The sequence below is a fragment of the Nuphar pumila genome, chromosome 7 (assembly GCF_984573655.1).
Source record: "Nuphar pumila chromosome 7, dmNupPumi1.hap1.1, whole genome shotgun sequence".
In the NCBI taxonomy this organism is placed as follows: domain Eukaryota; kingdom Viridiplantae; phylum Streptophyta; class Magnoliopsida; order Nymphaeales; family Nymphaeaceae; genus Nuphar; species Nuphar pumila.
Genome location: NC_143255.1, coordinates 109,779,920 through 109,805,791, shown reverse-complemented (window position 1 = coordinate 109,805,791; position 25,872 = coordinate 109,779,920). Strand labels below are relative to the sequence as shown.

The following is a 25,872-nucleotide window of genomic DNA, read 5'->3' as shown; positions in this document are numbered from 1 at the left end:
GCAATATGAGTATATCAAGAAGCAATGCCTTATGGGTTAGGGTTTTGCTCATGCACATGCTAGGTACTTTTTCACATAAAAGATTGAAATAGATTGTTTTAAGGCCTTTTAATGGGCTGGACCTCGATTGAGGAGCCAGGTTGGTTTGTATACAGTAGCATGGCATCAAAACCAGATCCACATTCGATGGATTCAAAGTCTTTTGATTCAGGTCGTACCACACAAGACTGATCAGGCACAGCAAAGGTGGGTCCATCCATGTGCTTCCAAGCTTTCATTCAGAATTCCAAGTGTTTGGTACATATACTTGACCTGGCTCCGGTTCCTTTTCACGAGCCCAGATTTTTTAACTGGCTTTAAAGATACGGCTCATATCCTAGGACATGGGTTAAAAAACAGGGTCAAAATCGAGTTAAGGTCCAACCACATGGCAGCCCCAATTGGTTTGAATTGAACAAGGCTCTATACTTTGCTAGAAAGATACAGTGGACACTTGCTTGTATCTCATGTGACTCGAAATCTCGAGATTTTGAAATCATATGATTCCGAGATAAAGGGTGGACAATATAATTTGCAATCACATGTGAAAAGAGCAAAATGGTACCAAATGTGATTTCAAATCTCACTACCCCGTTTTCTCAAGTTTGCTTGCACTTGAGAAATTGGGCAAATGATAATAGCTCTCTCACCATTGTGTGAGAAAGGTTCTCATTTGGGGCCAAGCAGAGAGGCCCACCAAAAAAATAAGAACCATCTTGTGCTCATTGTTACATCCTTTAAACAGAAAAGGAAAATGCACAATTTATAGACTTAATTTAAACAGAGGACTTTTTTTCTCCTTTTCAGTAAAATTGAATGGAACATAATGATCTGTGTTTGGCATATGAATGAGTACAATCTGATACCATGGTCCACACTCTCTTAAAACACCAGGCGTAACGGCAGAGTAAGAAGATTGTTTACTCAATTTGAACTTGAAAAATCAATTCGAACAGTTATCTGATGCCACATGTTAAAAGGTAGTTTTCTATCCAATATCAATCTTCAATTTTTTATGTTGATTTGGAAACAACTCAATGTAATTAGGTTAGAATGATTTTGCTAGTAATTACATGGTTATCTGATGACCATAAAACTTAATTTCTCTCATATGGGCAAGCTAAACAATCCTATTCATCAGAATAAAGGAAACATGAAACTAAAAATTTTCTCAAAAGCGTCCAAAGCTTTTATTATTCTTCAAGATCTGCAATTGAGTAAGACTTCACCTGAAATTCAAACGCAGCTTCCCCAACATCAAGTTACCATCCAACCAAGAAAATTTGAATTCAACTTGTCACAGGGGCTTTATCCATTTCTTTTATAAAGGGGGCCTAGACCGATTGATAGGCAGTCAAGGTTCAAATCCCATGGGCGTCAACCCCCTGCATAAGCCAAGCGACTCCCTAGGGTGGAGGGGTAAGCCCTTGGAGTTTTACGCTAACCTGACAGCGACCGTAAGTACGGCAGGGTAAGCCAGCGCAGCTAGGTCTCTGTGCCTAGGGCATTTTCTCCGAGTAAAAATCAAAAAAATAAAGGGTCAATGCTCTGAGATTATATAGAAGCACATACTCCAGTCGGTCCTAACCTTCAGCTTTTCTGCAAGATGTGGCCATTCTCAAGACTCAAAGCCGCATCTCCGTGCTGACAGCCCGAGCACTCATCATCACACCAGGGGATGGCACTTCTTTTTATTTATTAATATCAGATTCTTAACAGCTTTTACTTCTAGTCTCTTTATTCTGTCATCAAGTTAGAAACAAGTTCCACAAAAGAAAGATGGATGCATGTGGTAATTAAGCAATTTGGATTATCACAAAGGTTTTGGATGTCAACTAAAGGAAAGATGGTGGATGCCAACCACATAAGGGCCTACCAACTAAAGAGACCTGCCAGTTATCATCTTTATCAACTATTCATGTTTATGATGGAATATGAGCAACTAAAATTTGCATATTTACAACTTGGCATTCTTTAAGAACTGGCTTTATCTCCTGTATCATAACCACCAAAACTTTTTCGTTCAAGGTAGTGAGTGTTTTGACTGCTTTTGGTTGTTTTTTAACAGTTTGTCGGGGCCACACCCCAAGAGCAAAAAGCTGTTGATGAAGAAAAAAATCTAGAAAAATAAAGAAGCACGTTAGCACATCCATAGATCATTGCAGCCAGAAGGAAACATCAGCTCACTCTATGAAACTAGACAAGTTATCATGTGATAGCATCGTTTCTAGCTCTTGGTTTAGCAGCATGTTCAATCGCCTAACATGGATAGCTGAATTGATCTTTTGAAACCTGTCAATGCATGTTACCCACGAGTCTGTGCTATATAAGAATTGGTTATTTTGCTAAATAGGACTCCCATCATATAGGGTAAATATTTGTTTTTCTTTTGAAACGTATCATACTACCCAGAAGACCTTATTAAATTTCTAGCAACCTATTGAATGTTGCATGGATTGAAACATATAGACGTGATATCATAGTTTATTCAGCCAAAAAACGTGTCTTAGATTCTCATATTTAGACAAGTCTTTTAAGAGTAATAGAAATCAACAGCCCACAATGCACAAAACTGCATGATGAAAAAAAATGAGTTTCGGATGAAACAACTCAGACAAAAACATATTTCCAAGCAAAAGAGCAACGATAACACATCCATGGGATCCTATTAAGCAGATACACTCGCAAGTTGCAACTACGACTTTTCATTGGATGATACTGTCTACATGTGTGTGTGTGTGTGTGTGTGCATTATCAACTTCGACAACCTCATGGACATTGACAAATTTGTAGATATTGTGTCAACAGTTAAACTCACGGGCTACAAGATTAACTCATAGTGAGGATTACTTAACTGTGAATAATCTATCATCAAAATAATAAATTCCTGGCGCTTTTTTAACTTTATTTAATGTGTAAGATAAGATAGATAGTAGAACTTCATTCAATTTGCAACTGACCTGAATGAAAATTAGTAATTATTTCTTGAACCTTGAAAATATAAAACTTGACAACTAATTGCAGCCACTTTCAACATATTGAATGTTTTCCCAAATCACCACCACCACCTTTTAATCAGTTTAAAAACTACATTTGAGTTTTTCAGAATAACATAGATTCCTCTCTACATTGCAAAAGTTGTAGTAGCATCCTTGCAGAAACAAGTAACTATGATCATTATACTTGTATGCAAATGTGAACGTCAAGCAATTTGGGCTCAAATTAAGGAAAAAGACTAAGGTGGTATTCATTGTAGATATTAGGGGACTAGATTTTTTCATCTCGGCAAAACCTGTTAGATGAAATTCATGAAACAGAGTAATCTGCAATGCATCTACCTGATGTTCATCCCCACCATGCCACCTACGAAAAATGCATGAAAGGATTGTTTATACTTATCACAGAGTGGGATAGGCCACTTAAGCAATTTATGTCACTTATTTGATAATCAAATTGAAGGGGCAAGCTCATGCCAATTTTTTCATCTTCTTCAGCAATTGCCTAAGAGCATTCAGAAGAAACAGGAGTACATTTGTATGATAGGAATCTAGGCAGCTGGAACTAAGGAAATGGCATTTGACTTCAGAAAAATTACTAGTTTATGCCAAAAGACCTTGTTACCAACACTGGGCACATTTCAATCTTCTACAGCACCATTCACCACCAGGGTAACATCCCTCCTGTAGGAATCGATAACGCCATCTCCTTTAAAATGTTGCCTTTGTTGGTATAACTGAAAGATGAAAAGCTATCACGGAGCAGCAGATAACATCTGCCTCTTCCCGGAGTTCCCTACTTCCCTTAAACAAAACAGTGTCCTCTCTTGTCGTGGAACACAAAATTAGTATTGGCTTGACCTAGGATTAACAATAATAATTCATATCTTTTTACAATCAACAAGGGTCACACTGAACCACTCTCTAGGAGAGTGACGCATAAACATAATGCTGTCATGCATTATCATCAAAAATGTGATAGGAAGAACAAATGCTTAGTAAACCATGATTTGGTCATTGCATGCAAATTGTAAACACAGTAGCAATGCAGAAAATCTAAGAATTTCTTGTTTTTCTGAGCTCCAAGAGTGTGCTCTCAAAGAAAAACACTATGCAGAGGGTAACATTTTGCTCCAAAAGTGATTTTGATCCTCATTTGGATTAGCATAGGAAAAGTCATCAATTGTGAATCACAATTTGTCAGCTTTTGGCTTAGTACATCAACTCACCAGAGCCTGGCTGAATCTGTTAATGCCATTGGTTTGTTAACACCAAGCAGAACTGAGTTCAGGCCTAAAAAAGGCACCAACCACATTACATGTAAAACAGAAATCTGGAAGAGGTTCAGGTTCAATCAAGTCAGACCAAACATGAACTTGTTGGGTTTTCATGCAGGTGAGTGAGTTGGACTTGATTTTGTGGAAGTTCCCAAGATGAACTTGTAGGCAAAAAATCCAAGTCATTGAGGAAGTTTCCAAGAGGAACTTGTATATATATAGGGAAACTGGAATATTTACCAGCAAAACAAGTTTGCTGGTATGAACTAGGCATTTCCGATGCTTTTTTTGCAAATCTAACCCTGCAGATGCATTCGGAATGGTCCATTTGCTAGGAATTGACTGTTGGATCATGTATTTTCGATCAAGAAATGCAATTTTTTTATGCTTGAATATTTATGAAAATTCTCAGCTGTTGATTCAAGCCTTAAGAACCTTATCATACATTGTAATCAGATGATCCAAGAGTCTGTTTCTATAAAACCAAGCATCACCTGTATTGTTCAATGCAATTTCTTGCCAAGGGTTTTTCTCGAAGAGATTTTCAATAATTGGTTTTTCTCGAGAATATCTTGGAAGATAAAAAATAAATAATATAAATAATAATAAAGTATTGTATTATTTTTCTTGAAAAAATATAAATAAACAACTTTTAAAAGTTTTTAAAAAAATAAAAGAAACAAAAAACAGAAAAAGTAAGCTTAACAGATAAAAAACAAGATTTTTTTCCTTAAATATTACAAAAATGTCATGATATTTTGACAATATGGGCATTATCGGTGACAATACATACATACATACATATACATATATATGTGTGTGTATTATATATATATATATATATAGAGAGAGAGAGAGAGAGAGTTGTAAAATTAGGGGTTCAAATAACAAGAGTAAATGTAAGAAAATGAACCAGTAGTCCCAAACCATCCCTATCTTTAAGATAACAAACATCTGCCACAATCAGTTCAAAGATTTTTCATGTCCTATCTTAGGAATACAACAAGCCCAGTCACTGTTCTAATCTTCCCACATTTTGTACAAGATGGAGTTGACAGAGTATACCAGTAATATTTTGATTCACCTTATATGCTATAGCACCACCTATTTCACACCAAACATATAGAATATAGTTGATTTCATCACTGCAATAATTTTTTTTTTCTCTTTTAACACACGCTTTGCGATCTTCAATAACTCTAGGGAGGGCTTACGTATTGTTGATTCATAGAGACGAGCTTTAGTTTCTTCCATTCAGGAAGTTAATAATAAGTCTCTTGATAGACATTTAATTATGGATTAGCCTTTGTTTGGCTAATTTATAAAACTTGCACAGTCGTACTACTGGAGAAGTTATATCATAAGCACTTCTCTATGCCTAGATTTATATATCAGTTTGTGTTCACCATGGCAATTAGCCAATTACCCATGAGATAAAATTTATGAAGCTACTTGAATATGCTCAATGTTCAAAATATGGCAATGTAATAATGCACCATATATATCATAGCCTCTCACAATGACCATGCTTAGCAACCATACTTTGATACAGGGCAGGGAGCCACATTAGGGCCAGGGTGGGCACATGCCCAGCCTGACCCCAAAATGGGTTGGGTGGGCCCGGTTAAGGGTCGGTGCCCACCCTGACCATGTGAAAGGTCGGATCAGGGTGGGCACGACCCGGACCCGACCATTCAAGTGCCCCCACCTGACCCTCTCTCTCTCTCTCTCTCTCTCTCTCTCTCTCTCTCTCTCTCTCTCTCTCTCTATATATATATATATATATATATATATATATATATATATATATATATATATATATATATATATATATATATATATATCATGGTTGCCAATTGAGGAAGCGGGAGCGGGAAGCGAGGCACTTTCAAATTTTTAGGAAGCGGGGAAGCGTGGGACCACTTAGGACCGATTCGGGAAGTGTCTCGGAAGCGACCTAGGAAGCGTCTCGGAAGCGAGGGGGAAGCGAAAAAAAAAAGTAAAAATAAAAAATGAAAAATACAAAAAAATTGAAAAAAACAGGGGAAGCGTGGGGGAAGCGTGATGGGAAGCGTGATTCCCATTAAAGGGAAGCGCGTCCCCCATTAAAGGGAAACGCGTCCCCCATTAAAGAGAAGCACGCTTCCCAAAAAAAGGGGGACGCTTCCCCCCACGCTTCGAAAGCGCGACGTTTCGCGCTTCCAAAGCACGCTTCCCCTTTTAGCTAGGCGCTTCCGGTAACCCTGATATATATACTCCCTGAGTCTGATACTTTCTGCCTCTCTGCACTCTGGCATCCACCGACCGGCGGCACCATGGGTGGCCTCTATGCCGAGTGCAAGCTCTCTCTCTCTCTCTCTCTCTCTCTCTCTCTCTCTCTCTCTCTCTCTCTCTCCTGGTTTTCTGCTGGACTCCATCCAACTGTCTAACTTTCGACAACCTCTCCAACACACGGTCCTGGTCAAGTGGTTGTGACGGGGTCTTCTTCTTCTTCTTTCCAGTACGTTTTTTTTTTTCAATATTCCATGAAAGCATAGGGTTTTGATTTTAGGTTTTTTTCAATTAGCATAATGTATGACATATGATGTTTATTAGTGTTTAGGTTTTTTATTTAATTTGTTTTTAAAAGCATGAATGTTTAATTAGGGTTTTAGGTTTTTTCAATTAGCATTAGGCATGAATAATGAATGCTTGATTTTGATTAAAATATTAGGGGTTTCATTTTTTTAATTAGCATAAATTTATTTCTTTTTAGTATTTAGGGTATTCATTTGGATTTTTCAAATGATGAATGTGTAATTAGGGTTTTAGATTTGATGGGTGCTATTTTTTTTTTCAATTATCACTAAGCATGATTTTATTAGTGAGTGGTTGATTTTGTTTATCAAACCCTTAAATACCTTGATTTTTTGGGACTTCATTTATCAAAAGTTTCTATGAGACTAGATTAATGAGGCTCATTATTAACTTTAACAGTATGCTTACAAACTTCATTGTTTCCACTTCGCATATACTGAATATTTGAATTTATTCAAGTTCTCTTTCATTTGTTAAATCAATGTTGTAAGTATTGTATCGTTATCCATATCGGTCGGGCACAAATTAAGACCGTATCGTATTATAAAATATCATAAATTTTAAAAAAAAAATCTAAAAAATCTAAAAAAATAAAAAAAATTATAAAAAAAAAATCATATCACATGAAACAATGATGAATTGCACAAAATACAAGCATAAAATCACATATGAATCATTTATGTCTCTATAAGTTGCATAAGACATCATAAAACATCAACTAATATAGAATCATAGATAATATTGCATGCATATCTCATAAGAACAATGCAAAATATTAAATATCTTGCAATTAAGAACATGTCACAAGACTCGTACTTTCATATTACATAAACAAAAGTATTATGGCAATAGTTGCACTTGATTTCTACTTTGATATAAATCTCTAATTTTTGTGGATCCAACTTCGTGGTAAGTTGGCAAGAGATTATAGAGGGGCAACGGGCCCCCAAGGAATTTTTTTTTAAGGTAGTTTTACAATTTTACTCATATTAAAGATTTTTTATCTTAACCCACTTCTTTAAGTGAAAAAATGGTGAAAATGCACTTTTAATTTAGCAAACCATAAAATTCTTCTCCCTTGTGCACAGATTAGCCCTCAAATCACTCTCACGAGTCCTAAGATGAGTGAATACCAGTCTAATGGCCTCTACACAAACGAAGGAGTTAGTTCTCAAGATGTCTTTAAAACCAAAAAACTGAAAATTTATGATTTTGTCATTTTTTAAGAGTGTTGACCCTGTATCGTACGATATGTAACGATTGAAATTTTTTTTAAACAATTACGAAAACCAAAACCCAAGAATTCAAGGTCTCACAGACTTAACAACTTTCAAACCACAAGTGATCTTTACATTTAACCAATCAATCAAATAGCTAACTTTATTAATCAATAAATCAATGTCTGAGAACATGATTAAATTAAAGTGTGAAATAACAAAGCTACACTATCTAGAAATAACAGAAGTAAGTCACGCGATCTCGCATACTCCCTATAGCAGTCATCTTCATCACTAAGCTCCAGGTCCTAAGAAAAACATTGAAAATACTGGGTAAGAATCAAAGATTCTTTATACGAATTCTTATAAAAATCCAAATAGGCAAGAAAGTGCATAAATCAAATTCATACAACAACAATTTCATAAATCATTTACTATTCAAGCATTTAAAAGCATGATGCAATAACAATATCTCACATGAAACTGAACGACTAATAATGCATGAACTAGTGCAGAACAGTAAAGATGCATGATTCAATGCACATAGATGAACAATTTATTAAGTTATTATCAGAGTTCTCTTTTGCATGTATGGTCCTATTAAATGGACACAAGTTTAGTTTTATTTTTTATTAAACCCGCGAATACTCAAAATGGCTACACAATTCTCGAAGTCCAAGATAGGTTCCCAGTTCTAACTCAACGCACAATTTGTATTTTATTACTGGGTTCCACACTTATCTCTCGACCGATATCAGGAATCAACACCATCCATCAAAACATTAGAAATCAACATCTAATGTCAGGACACAAAGGAAATCAACATCCACTGATACCACTTTCTTGGTATATCAATAACTGTTAAAATATGTAATATCATATAATATTTCATATGTAATCTGATAGGCTTCTCATAGGCATGTAATCTCATGTAATATTTTCTTTTTTTTCTAGTTAGTTTTTTGTTTAGTTATTTCTAGTTGAAACATAACTAGAACTAGCTAAACTCACCCCTTTTAGGACTCATTTAGGGTTCACCTTTTTTACCAGTCAAAAAGGTACTTTTTGACCAAGTTAAAAAGGTGCAGCTTCAAGGGAGCCGTTAGACTCCCAACGACTCTAATAGAGCCATTGGGAGTCCAATGACTCCCTTGAGGCTCCTCTCCTTCTCTCTATAAATATGGGGACTATTCCCCTTGTGGTGTGGGATTTAATCCCAATCTTATAAATCTATTTTTCAAGTATTTTGAATACCCATTTTTGGGTATTGTGTTTGTTCTTGTGTTGAAGCTCTCTTTGTAAACCTTTATGGTTCTTATGATTCCTTTGTGAGAACTTGTTGAGAGACACTCTTGTTGTGGATTGTGCTTTGTTACATGGTATCAAAGCCATAAGTGGATTTGCATTGGAAAGCGTGTCATTCAAGTTTTCTTCAAGAAAGTGAAGATTTTTTAAAGAATTGGTAGTGAAAGCTTCGAAGGTTGCTTGCTCTTGTTCTTTGTAGTAGAATATTCTCCTCTCTTTCTCTTTCTCTTTCTCTTTCTCTTTCTCTTTCTCTTTCTCAAGTGTGTAAAATGGATGACAATGATAATGTCACCATTAAGCCCATAAAATTCAATGACTCAAACTATGTAACATGGGATTCTATCATGAAGCACCTTATTTGGGAAATATGTCTATAGGGATTAGTAGATGGAACCGATGAGGAACCTAAACTAACCCTCACCAAAGGAGGGAAAGAAGTACCTCTTTCGGAGGTACAAAAAGTGAAAGCCATCTCCACATATGAGAAAAAGTGGAAAGAATGGAGAATGGGCCACGCCAAGATCATGTCTTGGCTTATTTCTAGTGTTGAAATAAAGAAGTGTTCAAGCCTTGCAAAATTTGAACACGCAAATGATGCATGAGATTATCTTAAGAGAATGTACTCTCCTAAAGATATTGCCCACATATGTAATCTCCAAAAAAAGGTTCGAAATATGGTTCAAGGAGATAAAAGTGTTAGGGAATACTACAATAGCCTATCTGAGCTATGGGAAGAATTGGCTCTCCTTAAACCAAAGTAGCATTGTCCACAAGACATTGAACTTCGCCAAAATCAAGTAAATGCGGAGCACTTTTTTCAATTTATTAATGGGTTGATGTCCGAATTTGAATCAACCAAATCCGCTCTTCTTCATCGAGGAAAGGTTCCCTCTATTGAGAACACAATTGAATACCTAAATATGAAAGAAAATAGACTCAAGAAAAGAGTCGCCAAAAGATATGATGATTCAGTTCTAGTCGTATCTAGACCGGGTAACCATATTCGCACATACAAACCTCCACATATTGGGAGGACAAATGATGAAAGGCAAGGAAGCGACTTTGAAAGAAGGAAAATTATTTGTTATTATTGTCGCAAATCAGGACATGTCAAGACTTATTGTCCAAAGTTGAAAAAGCCTTATGAAAAGAAGGTCTCTTCTGTCGAATCTTCAAAAGAATCAAATGAGGCATCTATTGGAAACATATCACTAACTCAGCTGGTGGAGGCACTGCAACCACTTCTCAAAGGAACTTCCTCCTCTGCTAGAGTCATCGTCTTTTCTGTTGGCGTCTCCGATCCCGGTAAACCTCTATGGCTTCTTGACTCTGGTGCTTCTTTTTATATGACACCAAACATAAAATTACTTTTTCAATGTGATAACTCAAGTGGATCTAATGTTTTTACTGTGGATGGAACAGCTCTTGAGATAAAAGGAATAGGGAATTTCGAAAATAGTTTTCAAAACTCAAAACGATTTTGTATTCCAAAAATTAGATATATTCCTAAACTTAATTTAAATCTCTTATTTGTATCTCAGTTAATTGACCATGGGTGTAATGTTTCCTTCTCTTCTCATGATTGTCGAGTACAGGATCACCAGTCAGGAAAGCTAATTGAGGAAGACCATAGAGAAGGAGGCTTGTATTACATGAATTTTTTGAAAATACCCAAGAATACATTGTACTGTAATGTTTAAAAATTAGGCTTGGATCTTTTGCACAAAAGATTTGGTCATCCTTGTATGTCCAAGCTTCAGTTTTTTCCAAACATGGAAAAAATTTGTAATCATGAAACTTTTAAGTGTGAAAAATGTATTTTTCGAAAAATGAAAAAACTACCCTTTAATGAAAGAACCTTTGTTTCTACTCGACCACTAGAATTAATACATTCTGATGTTTGGGGTCCTGCACCGGTTATGTCAAAAAGTGGTTTTCTGTATTATGTAAGTTTTGTAGATGACTTTACACGATATACTTGGATTTACTTTCTTAAACATAAGTCTGAAGTTTTTCATTTTTCCAAATATTTCACAATATGGTCAAAAATCAATTTAAAAATGATATTTCAATATTTCGTATTGATTCAGGAGGAGAATTCTTATCAACTGAATTTAAAGAATATTTGAACTCATATAGGATTTCAGATTAAAAATCTAGTCCCTATATTCCACAACACAACGGGTTAGCAGAAAGAAAGCACAGGCACCATCAATCTTCCCTATGTTGCTTCTACAAACACACCAAGCATATAGAAATGGATTGTCATTATATACGAGAAGAAATTTTGTGCGGCACCATCAATCTTTCCTATGTTGCTTCAGAATATCAGTTGGCTGATTTCCTCACCAAGCCTCTCACTGCTCCTAGATTTAACTTTCTCTTAGGCAAACTTTTGGTTATCCAACCGTAAGTTTGAGGGGGAGTGTTAAAATATGTAATCTTATATAATATCTCATATGTAATCTCATAGGCATGTAATCTCATGTAATATTTGCTTTTTTTGCTTATTAGTTTTTTGTTTAGTTATTTCTAGTTAAAACATAACTAGAACTAGCTAAACTCACCCCTTTTAGGACTCATTTAGGGTTCACCTTTTTTACCAGTCAAAAAGGTACTTTTTGACCAAGTTAAAAAGGTGCAGCTTCAAGGGAGCCGTTAGACTCCCAACGACTCTAATAGAGCCATTGGGAGTCCAATGACTCCCTTGAGGCTCCTCTCCTTCTCTCTATAAATATGGGGACTATTCCCCTTGTGGTGTGGGATTTAATCCCAATCTTATAAATCTATTTTTCAAGTATTTTGAATACCCCTTTTTGGGTATTGTGTTTGTTCTTGTGTTGAAGCTCTCTTTGTAAACCTTTATGGTTCTTGTAATTCCTTTGTGAGAACTTGTTGAGAGACACTCTTGTTGTGGATTGTGCTTTCTTACAATAACAACTATTGTGTCACAACACCACCCTCAGGCAAAATGGCTGGAAACTCCTTAAACCGTGGCCAGAAGGCGAACCATCATATCGGGTTCAGGGGCACAATCGCACACGAAGTTTTAGTATTCTGACGGTTTCCCCAAAACCGTCATCCAGGATTTCCACACTGTGGAAGGAACACGTAAGAAGAAAATTAATTACATTGTTTATCTATTTTATCTTTTTAACAAAAGTCAAGTTATACAAGAATTGTTTTGCAAATCAATATGCAAAACCCAACACGTGACCTGGCCCATTACAATCACAATAGTGCAATTAACTTAGAAAGCCAATAATTTCAAGAATTAATTTTGCAATGCATAAAACAAAACTTAGAGCAACACATGCTCCTGGGCCTACAGTGGTTCACACCTGGCCACCAATGCATCTTATGCAAAATCCTCAATGAACATGCAAACACATAGTTATTCAACCATGTCCATAATGCACATTCATTCACACACAACAGAATATACATACAAAACAAATTGCATATGCATACGAGCACATGCTTACAACATGCATTTTTCATGATCCATTATATGTATAAACTCTCAAATAAGCACATGATCATATTCATGCATGTAATAAATTTCATGAGTTTTCATACGTAAGACATAAGCATGATAATATAATTCATATCATAACCAATAAACACTTTTGTCAATCACATGCAACAAAGTTGGGAATCCTTAGAATACAAAACATAACCACCGAGTCATAGTTATGTTTCCACAATGCACAGGACAGCATTAGCATGTTGTTCAGAGCATGTTTCTCAGGCAGAAACATGCAGCCAAAAGCAATGGACAACGGACAATGCTGCACATAAATGTGCTGCATTTTTCTTCCCTACTAGAAATAATTAAATCACATGTATAAAGATGTTAGGCAGACCTTACACGAGTCAGATTAAAGGCCAAGAAGCCAAACAGTTGATTTAAGCAATTGGTCAGCACACTTAAAGTGGCCTAGACAGATCTGAACCAGATTTGTCTACACTATGTGCATCGGTTGATCGGTTTAGATCTGCAGGTACACAACCAATCCTACCCCATGTACACACACACACACACACACACACACACATATATATATATATATATGCAATCAGCTCTTAAAAGTTGTTGCACGACCAACAAAATTCCAGCATAATTGTTATGAATATTAGTCGCTCAATCATAACTTTGACAACAGCCAATTGGAGGAGACAGCATGCTGGAAATGATCGGCTGATGCATATGTATACCAACAGTCAAATACAGAAAAATAACATGCTGGAAATACTTTCCATATGCATGTTTATGCAGAGAAATCACATGCTGTAAATACCATATACTGCATGGTCATAACAGTTTGGAAATGTCTAGAATCAAAACATAATTTTAATGGATCACGTGTCGATGTCCAAGCCAGTTTTGAACAACCTAACACGGTCCATTACAGTTGTACTAAATCACAGCCATGACAGCCACACAACCACAGTACTGTGAGACTTACGAGAATACTGGACAGACAAGTCTGCTATATATATGTCAACAGAAATTGGACCTTCCATTATTTTTAATGGTCACTGATTTCAGCATATATATAAACACCTCTTACTGGCAGTCTAACAATGTCCAATAAAAGTTTCGATATAACATAGTCATGACAGCTTCAAACAATACTTTACCATGAACATAGATAGTGCTGGAAAAAGATAATTTTGTTGTATATCTCATCATAAATTCAGATCTTCAAAAAAATTTAATAACGGCCAACGAATTTCAGCAATTGTAAATATGACTGAGTGAGTTTTAAAACATAACATTTAGTCAGCTAGAAATAGCATTTTTGAACTACGACAAGTCTTATTTGGATCAGATCTTATCCCAAATCAGACCACGATAGATCAGCCAATGCACGGCCAATCCCCCCCCCCCCCCCACAACACACACACATATATATAATAGGTCCCTGCGGCAGGCCTGGTTTGGGTCAAATAAGATCCCAAACCAGAACTGCGATATATATATATATATATTAAGCATGTTGCTACTCTTTCATGAAAGAACCTTTGTTTCTACTCGACCACTTGAATTAAACATTCTAATGTTTGGGGTCCTGCACTGGTTATGTCAAAAGGTGGTTTTCTATATTATGTAAGTTTTGTAGATGACTTTACACGATATACTTGGATTTACTTTCTTAAACATAAGTCTGAAGTGTTTTTATTTTTCAAATATTTCACAATATGGTCAAAAATCAATTTAAAAATGATATTTCAATATTTTGTACTGATTCAGGGGGAGAATTCTTATCAACTGAATTTAAAGAATATTTGAACTCATATGGGATTTCACATTAAAAATCTTGTCTCTATACTCCACAACAAAACGGGTTAGCAGAAAGAAAGCACAGGTACCATCAATCTTCCCTATGTTGCTTCCACGAACGCACCAAGCATATAGAAATGGACTCTCATTATATACAAGAGGAATTTTTGCGCGGCACCATCAATCTTTCCTATGTTGCTCCAGAATATCAGTTGGTTGATTTCTTCACTAAGTCTCTCGCTGCTCCTTGATTTAACTTTCTCTTAGGCAAACTTTCGGTTATCCAACCGTAAGTTTGAGGGGGAGTGTTAAAATATGTAATATTATATAATATCTCATAGGCTTCTCATAGGCATGTAATCGCATGTAATATTTTCTTTTTTTTCTAGTTAGTTTTTTGTTTAGTTATTTCTAGTTGAAACATAACTAGAACTAGCTAAACTCACCCCTTTTAGGACTCATTTAGGCCTCGCCTTTTTTACTAGTCAAAAAGGTGCATCTTCAAGGGAGCCGTTGGACTCCCAACGGCTCTAATAGAGCCATTGGGAGCCCAACGACTCCCTTGAAGCTCCTCTCCTTCTCTCTATAAATATGGGAACTATTCCCCTTGTATTGTATGCTTGTGGTGTGGGATTTAATCCCAATCTTATAAATCTATTTTTCAAGTATTTTGAATACCCCTTTTTGGGTATTGTGTTTGTTCTTGTGTTGAAGCTCTCTTTGTAAACCTTTATGGTTCTTGTAATTCCTTTGTGAGAACTTGTTGAGAGACACTCTTGTTGTGGATTGTGCTTTCTTACAATAACAACTATTGTGTCACAACACCACCCCCAGGCAAAATGGCTGGAAACTCCCTAAACTGTGGCCAGAAGGTGAACCATCATATCGTGTTCAGGGGCACAAACGCACACGAAGTTTTAGTATCCTGATGGTTTCCCCAAAACCGCATCCAGGATTTTCACACTGTGGAAGGAACATGTAGGAAGAAAATTAATTACATTGTTTATCTATTTTATCTTTTTAACAAAAGTCAAGTTATTTACACAAGAATTGTTTTGCAAATCAACATGCAAAACCCAACACGAGACCTGGCCCATTACAATCATAACAGTGCAATTAACTTAGAAAGCCAATAATTTCAAGAATTAATTTTGAAATGCATAAAACAAAACTTAGAGCAACACATGCTCCTGGGCCTACAGTGGTTTACATCTGGCCACCAATGCATCTTATGCAAAATCCTCATTGAACATGCAAACATACAGTTATTCAACCATGTCCATAATGCACATTCATTCACACACAACAAAATGTACATACAAAAAAAATTGCATATGCATACGAGCAAATGCTTACAACATGCATTTTTCATGATCCATTATATGTATAAACTCTCAAATAAGCACATGATCATATTCATGCAAGTAATAAATTTCATGAGTTTCCATACGTAAGACATAAGCATGATAATCTAATGCATATCATAACCAATAAACACTTTTGCCAATCACATGCAACAAAGTTGGGGACGCTCAGGATACAAAACATAACTACTGAGTCATAGTTATGTTTCCACAATGCACAGGACAGCATTAGCATGTTGTTCAGAGCATGTTTCTCAGGCAGAAACATGCAGCCAAAAGCAATGAACAACAGACAATAACAACAACAACAACTACGCCTTCATCCCAAAAAAAAATGGGGTCGGCGATATGAACCAAAAAAGAAAATCATTTCGGGTCTTCCACATGAATCCTTCTCCTCCAACCATTTCTATCCAATGCCATGTCCTCGGTGAGGTTCAAAGCATCCATATCCTTTCTTATCATTTCCATCCAAGTCTTCTTAGGCCTACCCCGACCTCTTTTAACTAATATATTATCCCATTTCTCTATCCTTCTAACTGAAGCATCATTAGGCCTTCGCCGAATATGTCCAAACCACCGTAAACGATTCTCTCTCATCTTATTTTCAATGGATGCAATGCCTACCTTCTTACGTATCTCCCCGTTTCGAATCTTATCTTTTATTGTATTTCCACACATCCATCTAAGCATACGCATCTCAGCTACACTCATTTTTTGAATATGATGTCTCTTGGCAGCCCAACATTCCGTACCATATGGTAAAGCGGGCTTAATTGTCGTCCTATAAAACTTTTCCTTCAACCACAATGGCATTCTACGATCGCACAACACTCCAGTTGCACTTTTTCATTTCATCCACCCAACCTTTATCCTATGATTTACATCTCCATCAAGTTCTTCATTCTTTTGAATGATAGATCCCAAATATTTAAAACAATCATCCACCGGTATTTCCCGCTCACCAAGCTTCACTACACTCTCATCACTACTTAGTTGCTTACTAAATCGACATTCCATATATTTTGTCTTACTCTTACTCAACTTAAAACCTCTGGCTTCCAATGTCTATTTCCATAATTCTAACTTAGCATTAACCCCAGCTCTAGTCTCATCAATCAAAACAATATCATCAACAAACAACATACACCACGACACATTTTCTTGAATTGATCTCGTAAGCTCATCCATCACTATAGAAAATAGGAAAGGGCTTAAAGCAGATCCTTGATGTAACCCAACCGTTATAGGAAAATTAGTTGTCACCCCTCCACAAGTGCGGACATTGGTTATTACTCCTTCATACATATTTTTAGTTATACTAATGTACTTGAGAGAAACACCTTTCTTCATCATTGTCTACCAGAGAACGTTCCTAGGTACTCTATCGTACGCCTTCTCCAAATCAATAAAAACCATATGCAACTCTTTGTTCCTCTCTCTATATCTCTCAATAAGTTGTCTAAGAAGATGTATAGCTTCCATAGTTGATCTTCCAGGCATAAAACCAAATTGATTCGCCGATATCATGACAATCTTCCTCAACTTATATTCAATCACCCTCTCCCAAAGTTTCATAGTATGACTCATGAATTTTATACCACGATAGTTTGTGCAATCTTGTATATCACCCTTATTCTTATATAGGAGCACCAACGTACTCTTCATTCACTCATTAGGCATCTTATTTGTCTGTCAAATCTTGTTAAAAAGATTTGTCAACCATTCTAAGCCTTTCTTACCCAAGCATTTTCAAGCCTCGATAGGTATACCATCAGGGTCAACTGTCTTTCTTGATTTCATTTTCTTCAAAGCCTTTGCAATTTCTTTCTTTTGAATCCTGCGAATGAAGTCACGATTCATCTCATGAAAAGGAATGGAGAAGTCTCCAAGATCCTGAGCATGACTTTCATTGAAAAGCTTATCAAAATAATATTTTCATCTCTCCTTAATCTCCTCATCTTTGACTAAAACCCTTTGTGTTTCATCTTTGATACATCTAACCATACCCAGATCCCTTGATTTCCTATCTCTCCTCTTTGCAAGCCTGTAAATATCCTTCTTGCCCTCTTTGGTATCCAACATGTCATAAACCTCCTTATAGACCTTATCCCTCACGTTTCGCACTACTTTTTTAGCTTCCTTCTTTGCTAACATATACTTCTTCAAATTCTCATTACCACGACTCTTACTTAGATTCATATAACACTATCTTTTAACCTTAATAGTTAATTTAACATCCTCGTTCCACCATGATGTATCCTTACCTAGCGGTGCACCGCCTTTATACTCACCCAATACCTCCTTAGCCACTTTTGTCATGCAACCCGCTATCTTATTCCACATTGATTCTGAATCCTCCTCGGTATACCAATCAGCTTCCTTAACTACCTACTCTACAAACATTCCTTGTTTAGCTCCTTTCAGTGCCCACCACTTAATTCTAGGATGTATCCTTTGTCTATCCGTTTTGCGGCATTTTTTAATTCTAAGATCTAAAATTAAGACTATGTTGTATAGCTACACTTTCTCCCGATATAACCTTACAATCGATGCAAAAACCCCTATCTCTCTTTCTAAGTAGAAAAAAATTTATCTGACTCATATTAACCCCACTTTTAAATGTTACTAGGTGAGACTCCCTCTTCCTAAACCAAGTGTTTGCTAAGATCATATCATAGGACAAACCAAAATCTAAAATTCTTTCTCCACTTTCGTTTTTTTCTCTTATACCATAGCCTCCATGGATACTCTCAAATTCATCCCGATTAATGCCTACATGTCCATTTAGGTCACCGTCGATGAAAAGTTTTTCTCAATACGATATCCCTTGTACTACTCCATCTAAATCTTTCCAGAATTGACACTTAATGGAATCATCTAAACCTACTTGAGGTGCATAAACACTAATAATATTAATAATATATGTACCTAATACTAATTTAATAAGTAAAATCCTATCACCCTTCCTACGGACCTCAACTACATTATCTATAAGCTCACAACTAATAACAATCCCTACTCCAGCCCTAGTCCTATTTATTCTTGTATACCAAATCTTATATGCCCAAGGTTCTATCACTTTTGCTTTCTCACCTACCCATTTGGTCTCTTGTAGACATAAAATATCAATCTTTCTCCTACACATAACATCTACTAACTCTACCAGCTTACCCGTTAAAGACCCTATGTTCCAAGTGACTAACCTAAGTTTATGTTCTTGAACTATCTTCTTTACCCCCACCCGTCCAGCAAAATGAGAGAACCCTTGCCTATTTGACACCACACCTGGGCGTCGGTGTGACGCGTTGCTTCTGGGTGACGACCTAGCAACCCTTGCACATTTATCACTGCCTCCAGGCCTATCTAGTACAGTGTGTCGCTCAGTAGTGAACGCCCTAACAAAATTCTCATATTGGTTCATATGCATAAGATGTGACTAAGTTTTTATGTTGGTTGTCACCGACCTACCGCAACCCTCCTCCTTTATCTGGGCTTGGGACCGGCAGTGTACACTAAAGAGTTATACACAACCTAAAAATAGTTAAACAATTAAGCAAAAAAGTAAATTCAGCAAACAAGAAAATAAAGAGAAAGAAACCAAATCAAAATGCATGACACCTGGGTCGAAATTCCTATTTGAGGAATTTTAACAAACACTTAGTCTGCAGTTCCAAAAAAGTTCCGTAGATTTTAGTTCCTTAAACGCAGGCATGGAGGCCAAATCAAGCATACAGATTTCTCAACGTAGAATCAGGAAGAGGGTAGAGGGACTCAAACCGTAATAGACTCAGGCAGGGAAGGGATCCAACTGAGGGGGGATGAAGTCGACAGCACCGACGTCCCACGCAGGCCAACCGAATCCACTTCACACCCCACGAACTCAGCACGCGGGTCTCACCGACGTAGAATCAGGAAGAGGCTCTTCCGGCGAGGCACAGGGGGGTCGTCGTCGTGGAAGAGGGCGGTCACCGGCGCAGGGTTGCCAGAGAAGGTGAGTCTCCGACAAGCGAGGTGCGCACTAGGGGGGGGGGGGGGGGGGGGCTGGATGGCGTGCGACACTCACTGGGTGGCCGGTGCTGAGAGAAAGCGAGGGCTCGTAGTTGTCAGAGGTCAATGGGGGCACAAGAGGAATGAGAAGGCTCGTGGTCGTCGATGGTGGCCGGTGTTGGATGGCGTGCGACAGTGGTGGCCGACGATGGGGTGGGATGAGGGTTTCCGGTGAGTGCACAAGGTGCTCGGTGTTGGATGGCGTGCGACAGTGGTGACCGATGATGGGGTGGGATGAAGGTTTTCGGCGAGGGCATAAGAGGTCTGGTGTTGGATGTCGTGCGACAGTGGTGGCGATGGGGTGGGATGAGGGTTTCCGGCGAGTCACAAGGGGGCAACGTCACAAGGGGCAACCTCCGGCGAGTCACAAGGGGCAACGGTCAATGTTGCACATAAATGTGCTGCATTTTTCTTCCCTACAACAGCCCACTGAAAATAATTAAATCACATGTATGAAGATCTTGGGCAGACCTTACACGAGTCAGATTAAAGGCCAAGAAGTCAAACAGTTCATTTAAGCAGTTGGCCAACACACTTAAAGTGGCCTAGACAGATCTGAACCAGATTTGTCTACACTATGTGCATCGGTTGATCGGTTTAGATCTGCAGGTACACATAACCAATCCTACCCCATGTGTACACACACACACACACACACACACATATATATATATATATATATATATATATATATATCATCGGTTGATCGGTTTAGATCTGCAGGTACACATAACCAATCCTACCCCATGTGTACACACACACACACACACACACATATATATATATATATATATGCAATCAGCTCTTAAAAGTTGTTGCAAGACCAACAAAATTTCAGCATAATGGTTATGAATGTTAGTCGTTCAATCATAACTTTGACAACAGCCAATTGGAGGAGACAGCATGCTGGAAATGATTGGCCGATGCATATGTATACCAACAGTCATACAGAAAAATAACATGCTGGAAATACTTTCCATATGCATGTTTATGCAGAGAAATCACATGCTGTAAATACCATATACTGCATGGTTATAACAGTTTGGAAATGTCTAGAATCAAAACATAATTTTAATGGATCGGGTGTCACCAGAAATTGGACCTTCCATTATTTTTAATGGTCAATGATTTCAGCATATATATAGACACCTCTTACTGGCAGTCTAACGATGTCCAATAAAAGTTTCGATATAACAAAGTCATGACAGCTTCAAACAATACTTTACCATGAACATAGATAGTGCTGGAAAAAGATAATTTTGTTGTACATCTCATCATAAATTCAGATCTTCAAAAAAAAATTAATAACGGCCAACGAATTTCAGCAATTGTAAATATGACTGAGTGAGTTTTTAAACACAACATTTAGTCAGTTAGAAATAGCATTTTTGAACTACGACAAGTCTTATTTGGATCAGATCTTATCCCAAATCAGACCACGATAGATCAGCCAATGCACGGCCAATCCCCCCCCCCCGCAACACACACACATATATATAATAGGTCCCTGCGGCAGGCCTGGTTTGGGTCAAATATGATCCCAAACCAGAACTGCGATATATATATATATATATATATATATATATATATATATATATATATATATATATATTATGCATGTTGCTATGAAATCATCAGTTTAAACATGAATACACAGGAACAAACCATATTTTCATCAAAAATCGAGTTTCACCATTGTGCATAAGGCATGAGATTGAACATGTCAAAAAAACCAGATTTATTATTTTTTTTCCATCTGAAATCTCCACATAAATCAAATTTAGCCTATTTCTTCCCGTTCGAATCAAGAGAGGAACTCGTACCTTCGATTGGACACAGAAAAGATCCGAGAAACCTATGTCGGTGATCGAAAAGGTACTTCCTTTCCTTTCTCTCCTTCTTCTTCTTCTTCTTCTTCTTCTTCTTCTTCTTCTTCTTCTTCTTCTTCTTCTTCTTCTTCTTATTCTTCTTCTTCTTATTCTTCTTCTTCTTCTTCTTCTTCTTCTTCCCTTTTTCCTTTCTCTCTCCTCTCCCACGAGTTTCCCTCTCTCTCTTTTTCTTTCTCTCGCTCTCTTTTTCTCTTTCTTTCTCTCTTCTATTTTTTTTTCTTGTGTTATATAGTTAGTGGGTTCCTCTAGAGGATGACGCCCCTCTAGAGTCCCCCATTTGGTTAAAAGATAGAGTTCTTTTAGTGTAGAATTCTATCTCAATCCTCCTTTTCTTTTCTCCTTTTTCTTTTTTCCATTTTAACTACCTTTTTATTTATTTGTTATTTTATTTTAATTATCTTAACCACATTTGGGCGCTTCTAGAGGGTGACGCCCGCCTCTAGAATCCCTACATAATAGGTAGAGTTTCGCAAATGTAGAACTCTGCCATATCCAAAATAAATTTTTGAAATTTATTAATTTTAATATTTAATTAACTAATTGTTATTTATTTATTAAATAATAACTTTTTAGATTGTTCCAGAGGGTATCTCCCCCCGGGAGTCTTTTTAACAAGGAATTTACTCAATTTAACCTTGTATATTGAATTTAAAACTTTAAATTGGTTGGGCTTGGATTTCAGATCTAGATTCAAGATCTAAATCCATATCCAATATCCATATGGATCTCAACCTGGACCATATCCTAATTAATATGGGTCTTGAACTGGGTCCAGATCTATATCAACTGAGATCAAACGGATCGGATCCGATCCAATCCAATCCAAAACTGGTCACATCGAGGAAGATCATTTTTTAAAAAATGCAATTTTTGGGTCAACCGTAACCCGAATTCATAAAAACAAAATATCAATGTTTTCAAAATTATGAGACGCATCTAATTATATACTACCTGACTTTTGCCTCCGAATTTTGCTGAATTTAACCCAAATTTTGCTCGATTTTCGCTTGATTTTAAAGGTCAAAAATAAAAAGTTTTGTCAAATCTTATTTGCCTTGTTTAGGTCTTGTCAATGGGTCATGGGCCACGCCCAGACTCAACTGACGCCACCTAAAATCAAAGTTTTTAACAACTTTACAAAATACTTAGCCAAATTTTCAAAAATCATAGAATTTAATATAAAGTAAAACACACGATATTACAGCATGTATCATATGATACATACGATACGTCTACAATACAAGTGTGTATCATAGTGATATTCTAAATAGTAACGATATGTATCGTACGATATCCACACACACACACGGTGAGTCGTGCGAGCGATTTGGGGGTCGATCTGTGCGTAAGGAAGAGGGATTTTACGGTTTGCTCAAGAGTGCATTTCCACCATTTTTTCACTCAAAAAAGTGGTTTAAGGTAAAAAAATCATATTTTTTGCTTCTTATTGAGTTTTCACTCAAGGAAGTTGATGTTTGACGATGGCTTATGCAGCTCATAGAGACATAAATGTTTCATATATGATTTTATGGTTGTATTTTTGTGCAATTCATCATTGTTTCATGTGTTCTAATTTTTTATGATTTTTCTTGATTTTTTGAATTTTTGGAAAAAATTATTAAAAATTTATGATTTTTTATGATATGCAGCTTTTTTTGGGCCCAATTGATACGGGTAACAATACAATACTTACAAACTTGTGTTAAATACTTATTATTCGCCATTAGTATATGTTTTTTTAGGAAGATTTTGAAAAACTTTGGTCGGTTGGTGATTTGATTAGAGAAATAGTCAAATAGGTTATACAAATATAGGTTAATACTTTTTTATCAAAGAAAGTGGGTGTTAATTACTGCGCATTTGCGCCCACCCTAGTTTAGGTTCCTGGTTCCACCCCTGCTTTGATAGCTAGCATAAGTATGTTTCTTGATATATTTAAGCATGAGTAGCAATATCATAATCATAGACATTGCCTGGATAAATAATAAATCATGCTTGTGAGCATTCATACATCATGGTTGTTTGATTCAATCAAACTCATCATGAAGTAAGGAGAGACTCATTACATGCAAGGAAAAGAACGACTGTATAATTTTTCCAAATCTTTAAATGCGCTACAAATAATCAAATTCTCTCAAAATAACATTAAAAGACTTCAAACTTTAACAAAACATCATGCAAACAATGTTGAAATATTACATTTTTAAGAACCAATATCTCATCGAGTTTAAATACATTCTGCAATTTTAGGAATCGTGAAGGAACTAAAACAATGACGCGGTTAAGAACACTTTGGCAAACCACAGGCACAGATTTCAAAACATTTATCAACAAACCAATGAAAAGTCTTTCTCAAATGGTAACATGATGTGGGTAGATTCGAAACAAATCATAACCATTTAAAAATGTTGGCTTGAACTGTGCGCCATGCCTCTCCAAGCTGTGCTTCTCACCTCACCCTTGTTTTCTACGAAGTTAATTTCATACTCTTGCATAGCACCATGGAACCTACGTCATCATGCTCACATTTAGCACGCAAAGACAATACCACTTAATGTCTCCTGTTCTACACATATATGCTGCCCTTTGAATTATTCCCTCACACTATATTGAGGATCAACAAGATATATAATTCATTCCTAATCAAATAAATGCTTATTAACAGCAAGACACTCCCATGGCGGATACTCAATTTCAAGTGAGTAAACAGAATTCGGTACTCTCATAGATACATGTAGAATTCTGCGGAAAGCCGTATTCGTAATCGTTGAAATTCGCATGTACGGATTGGAGGGAGACCTTTCATATCTTTCCGGATCTACCATAAAATATGAGTCAAAAAGCCAAAATAAGTGATTCAGTTTTATCCCTTATAAAACCGATTCTTGAACCTTTTTCACGCTCATGTCAATTCAGTGAATGTGATGCAAAACTGCATTAAACGCTTCGCAACTCAAAATCTTCACGCTTCAGATTCAGATTCTACATTGCCCCGTTATTAACCCATTTAAATAAAGCCATCGTAATTCAAGCTTTGCACTCCCAAGCAGAATCAAGAAAACCAAAAAAGAAACAACAAGGCAAAGGAATACAGAACTAGGAAAACCCCTAAATAGGAGACAAGAAGCGGACCTAAGAATCGGCGGAGGGCGAAGAGTTGCCGAAGAGGAGGCTGAGCTTGGCGGAGAAGAAGCCGGTGGGCTCGAGGGCGGCCTCCTGCAGCAGCCGCTGCTTCACGGACTCCATCCTGGAGATGAGGGCCTCGTTCTCCTCCCTGAGGGAGGCGGTGTCGTCCTGGAGGTCCTTGATCTGGTACTTCTGACCCACCGACTTCATGCTCAGCAGCATCACCCCCGTCATGAGGAACAGTTGGATGAAGCTGTCCTTCCTCTTCCTCGCCTGCCCCAAAAGCCCTAAATATTTAGGGCTAGGATTAGGGTTAGGGTTTTTCTCCACCATGTGGCGTCCTTCGCACGGAGACGATGATCGGCAGCAAAGCTAGCAACCCTTGTCTCACTGTAGACTGTTGCAGGAGGGAAGGGCATCGAAAATATTGCTTCCATGGATCGGGTCCGGATCCGAGTTTGTGGTACTGGTTCCTGTTCCGGCAGGACCTGACTTTTACCGTTTTACGGGTTTTCGTAATGTAAAAGTGGACTTTTTTTTCTGACAGGTGTGCAAGGTCCCCATAACTGCACATGTGGCAACATAACATTCTGCAAATTACTTTAACCTTGTCTTCTTGCTAGACAATAATTTTCTATTTTTAGTATCCAAATAATGCGTAGGGTACCTACAATAATCCATGCCTACTGCGAGCATACTGATTTTTTTTTATGCTTTTCTCAAATCTAACCATATAGAATACTTG

At 37.0% G+C, this 25,872-nt stretch overlaps 1 protein-coding gene across 2 annotated transcripts; it reads right to left on the bottom strand.

The window, feature by feature from the left end:
* Nucleotides 1–127: 127 nt before the first annotated feature.
* Nucleotides 128–25,506, bottom strand: LOC149832889 (uncharacterized). Of its 2 annotated transcripts, none has more exons than XM_090012627.1 (2): nucleotides 25,134–25,506; nucleotides 128–376 (listed from the first exon to the last, which is right to left on the bottom strand). In XM_090012627.1, exon 1 carries the CDS (start codon nucleotides 25,458–25,460, stop codon nucleotides 25,134–25,136), a length of 327 nt encoding a protein of 108 aa, XP_089868753.1. In that variant the 5' UTR covers nucleotides 25,461–25,506; the 3' UTR covers nucleotides 128–376. The 2 variants fall into 2 exon arrangements, with proteins under 2 accessions (XP_089868753.1, XP_089868754.1); XM_090012628.1 differs by lacking the exon at nucleotides 128–376 and adding an exon at nucleotides 8,316–8,414.
* Between the last annotated feature and the right edge of the window lie 366 nt (nucleotides 25,507–25,872).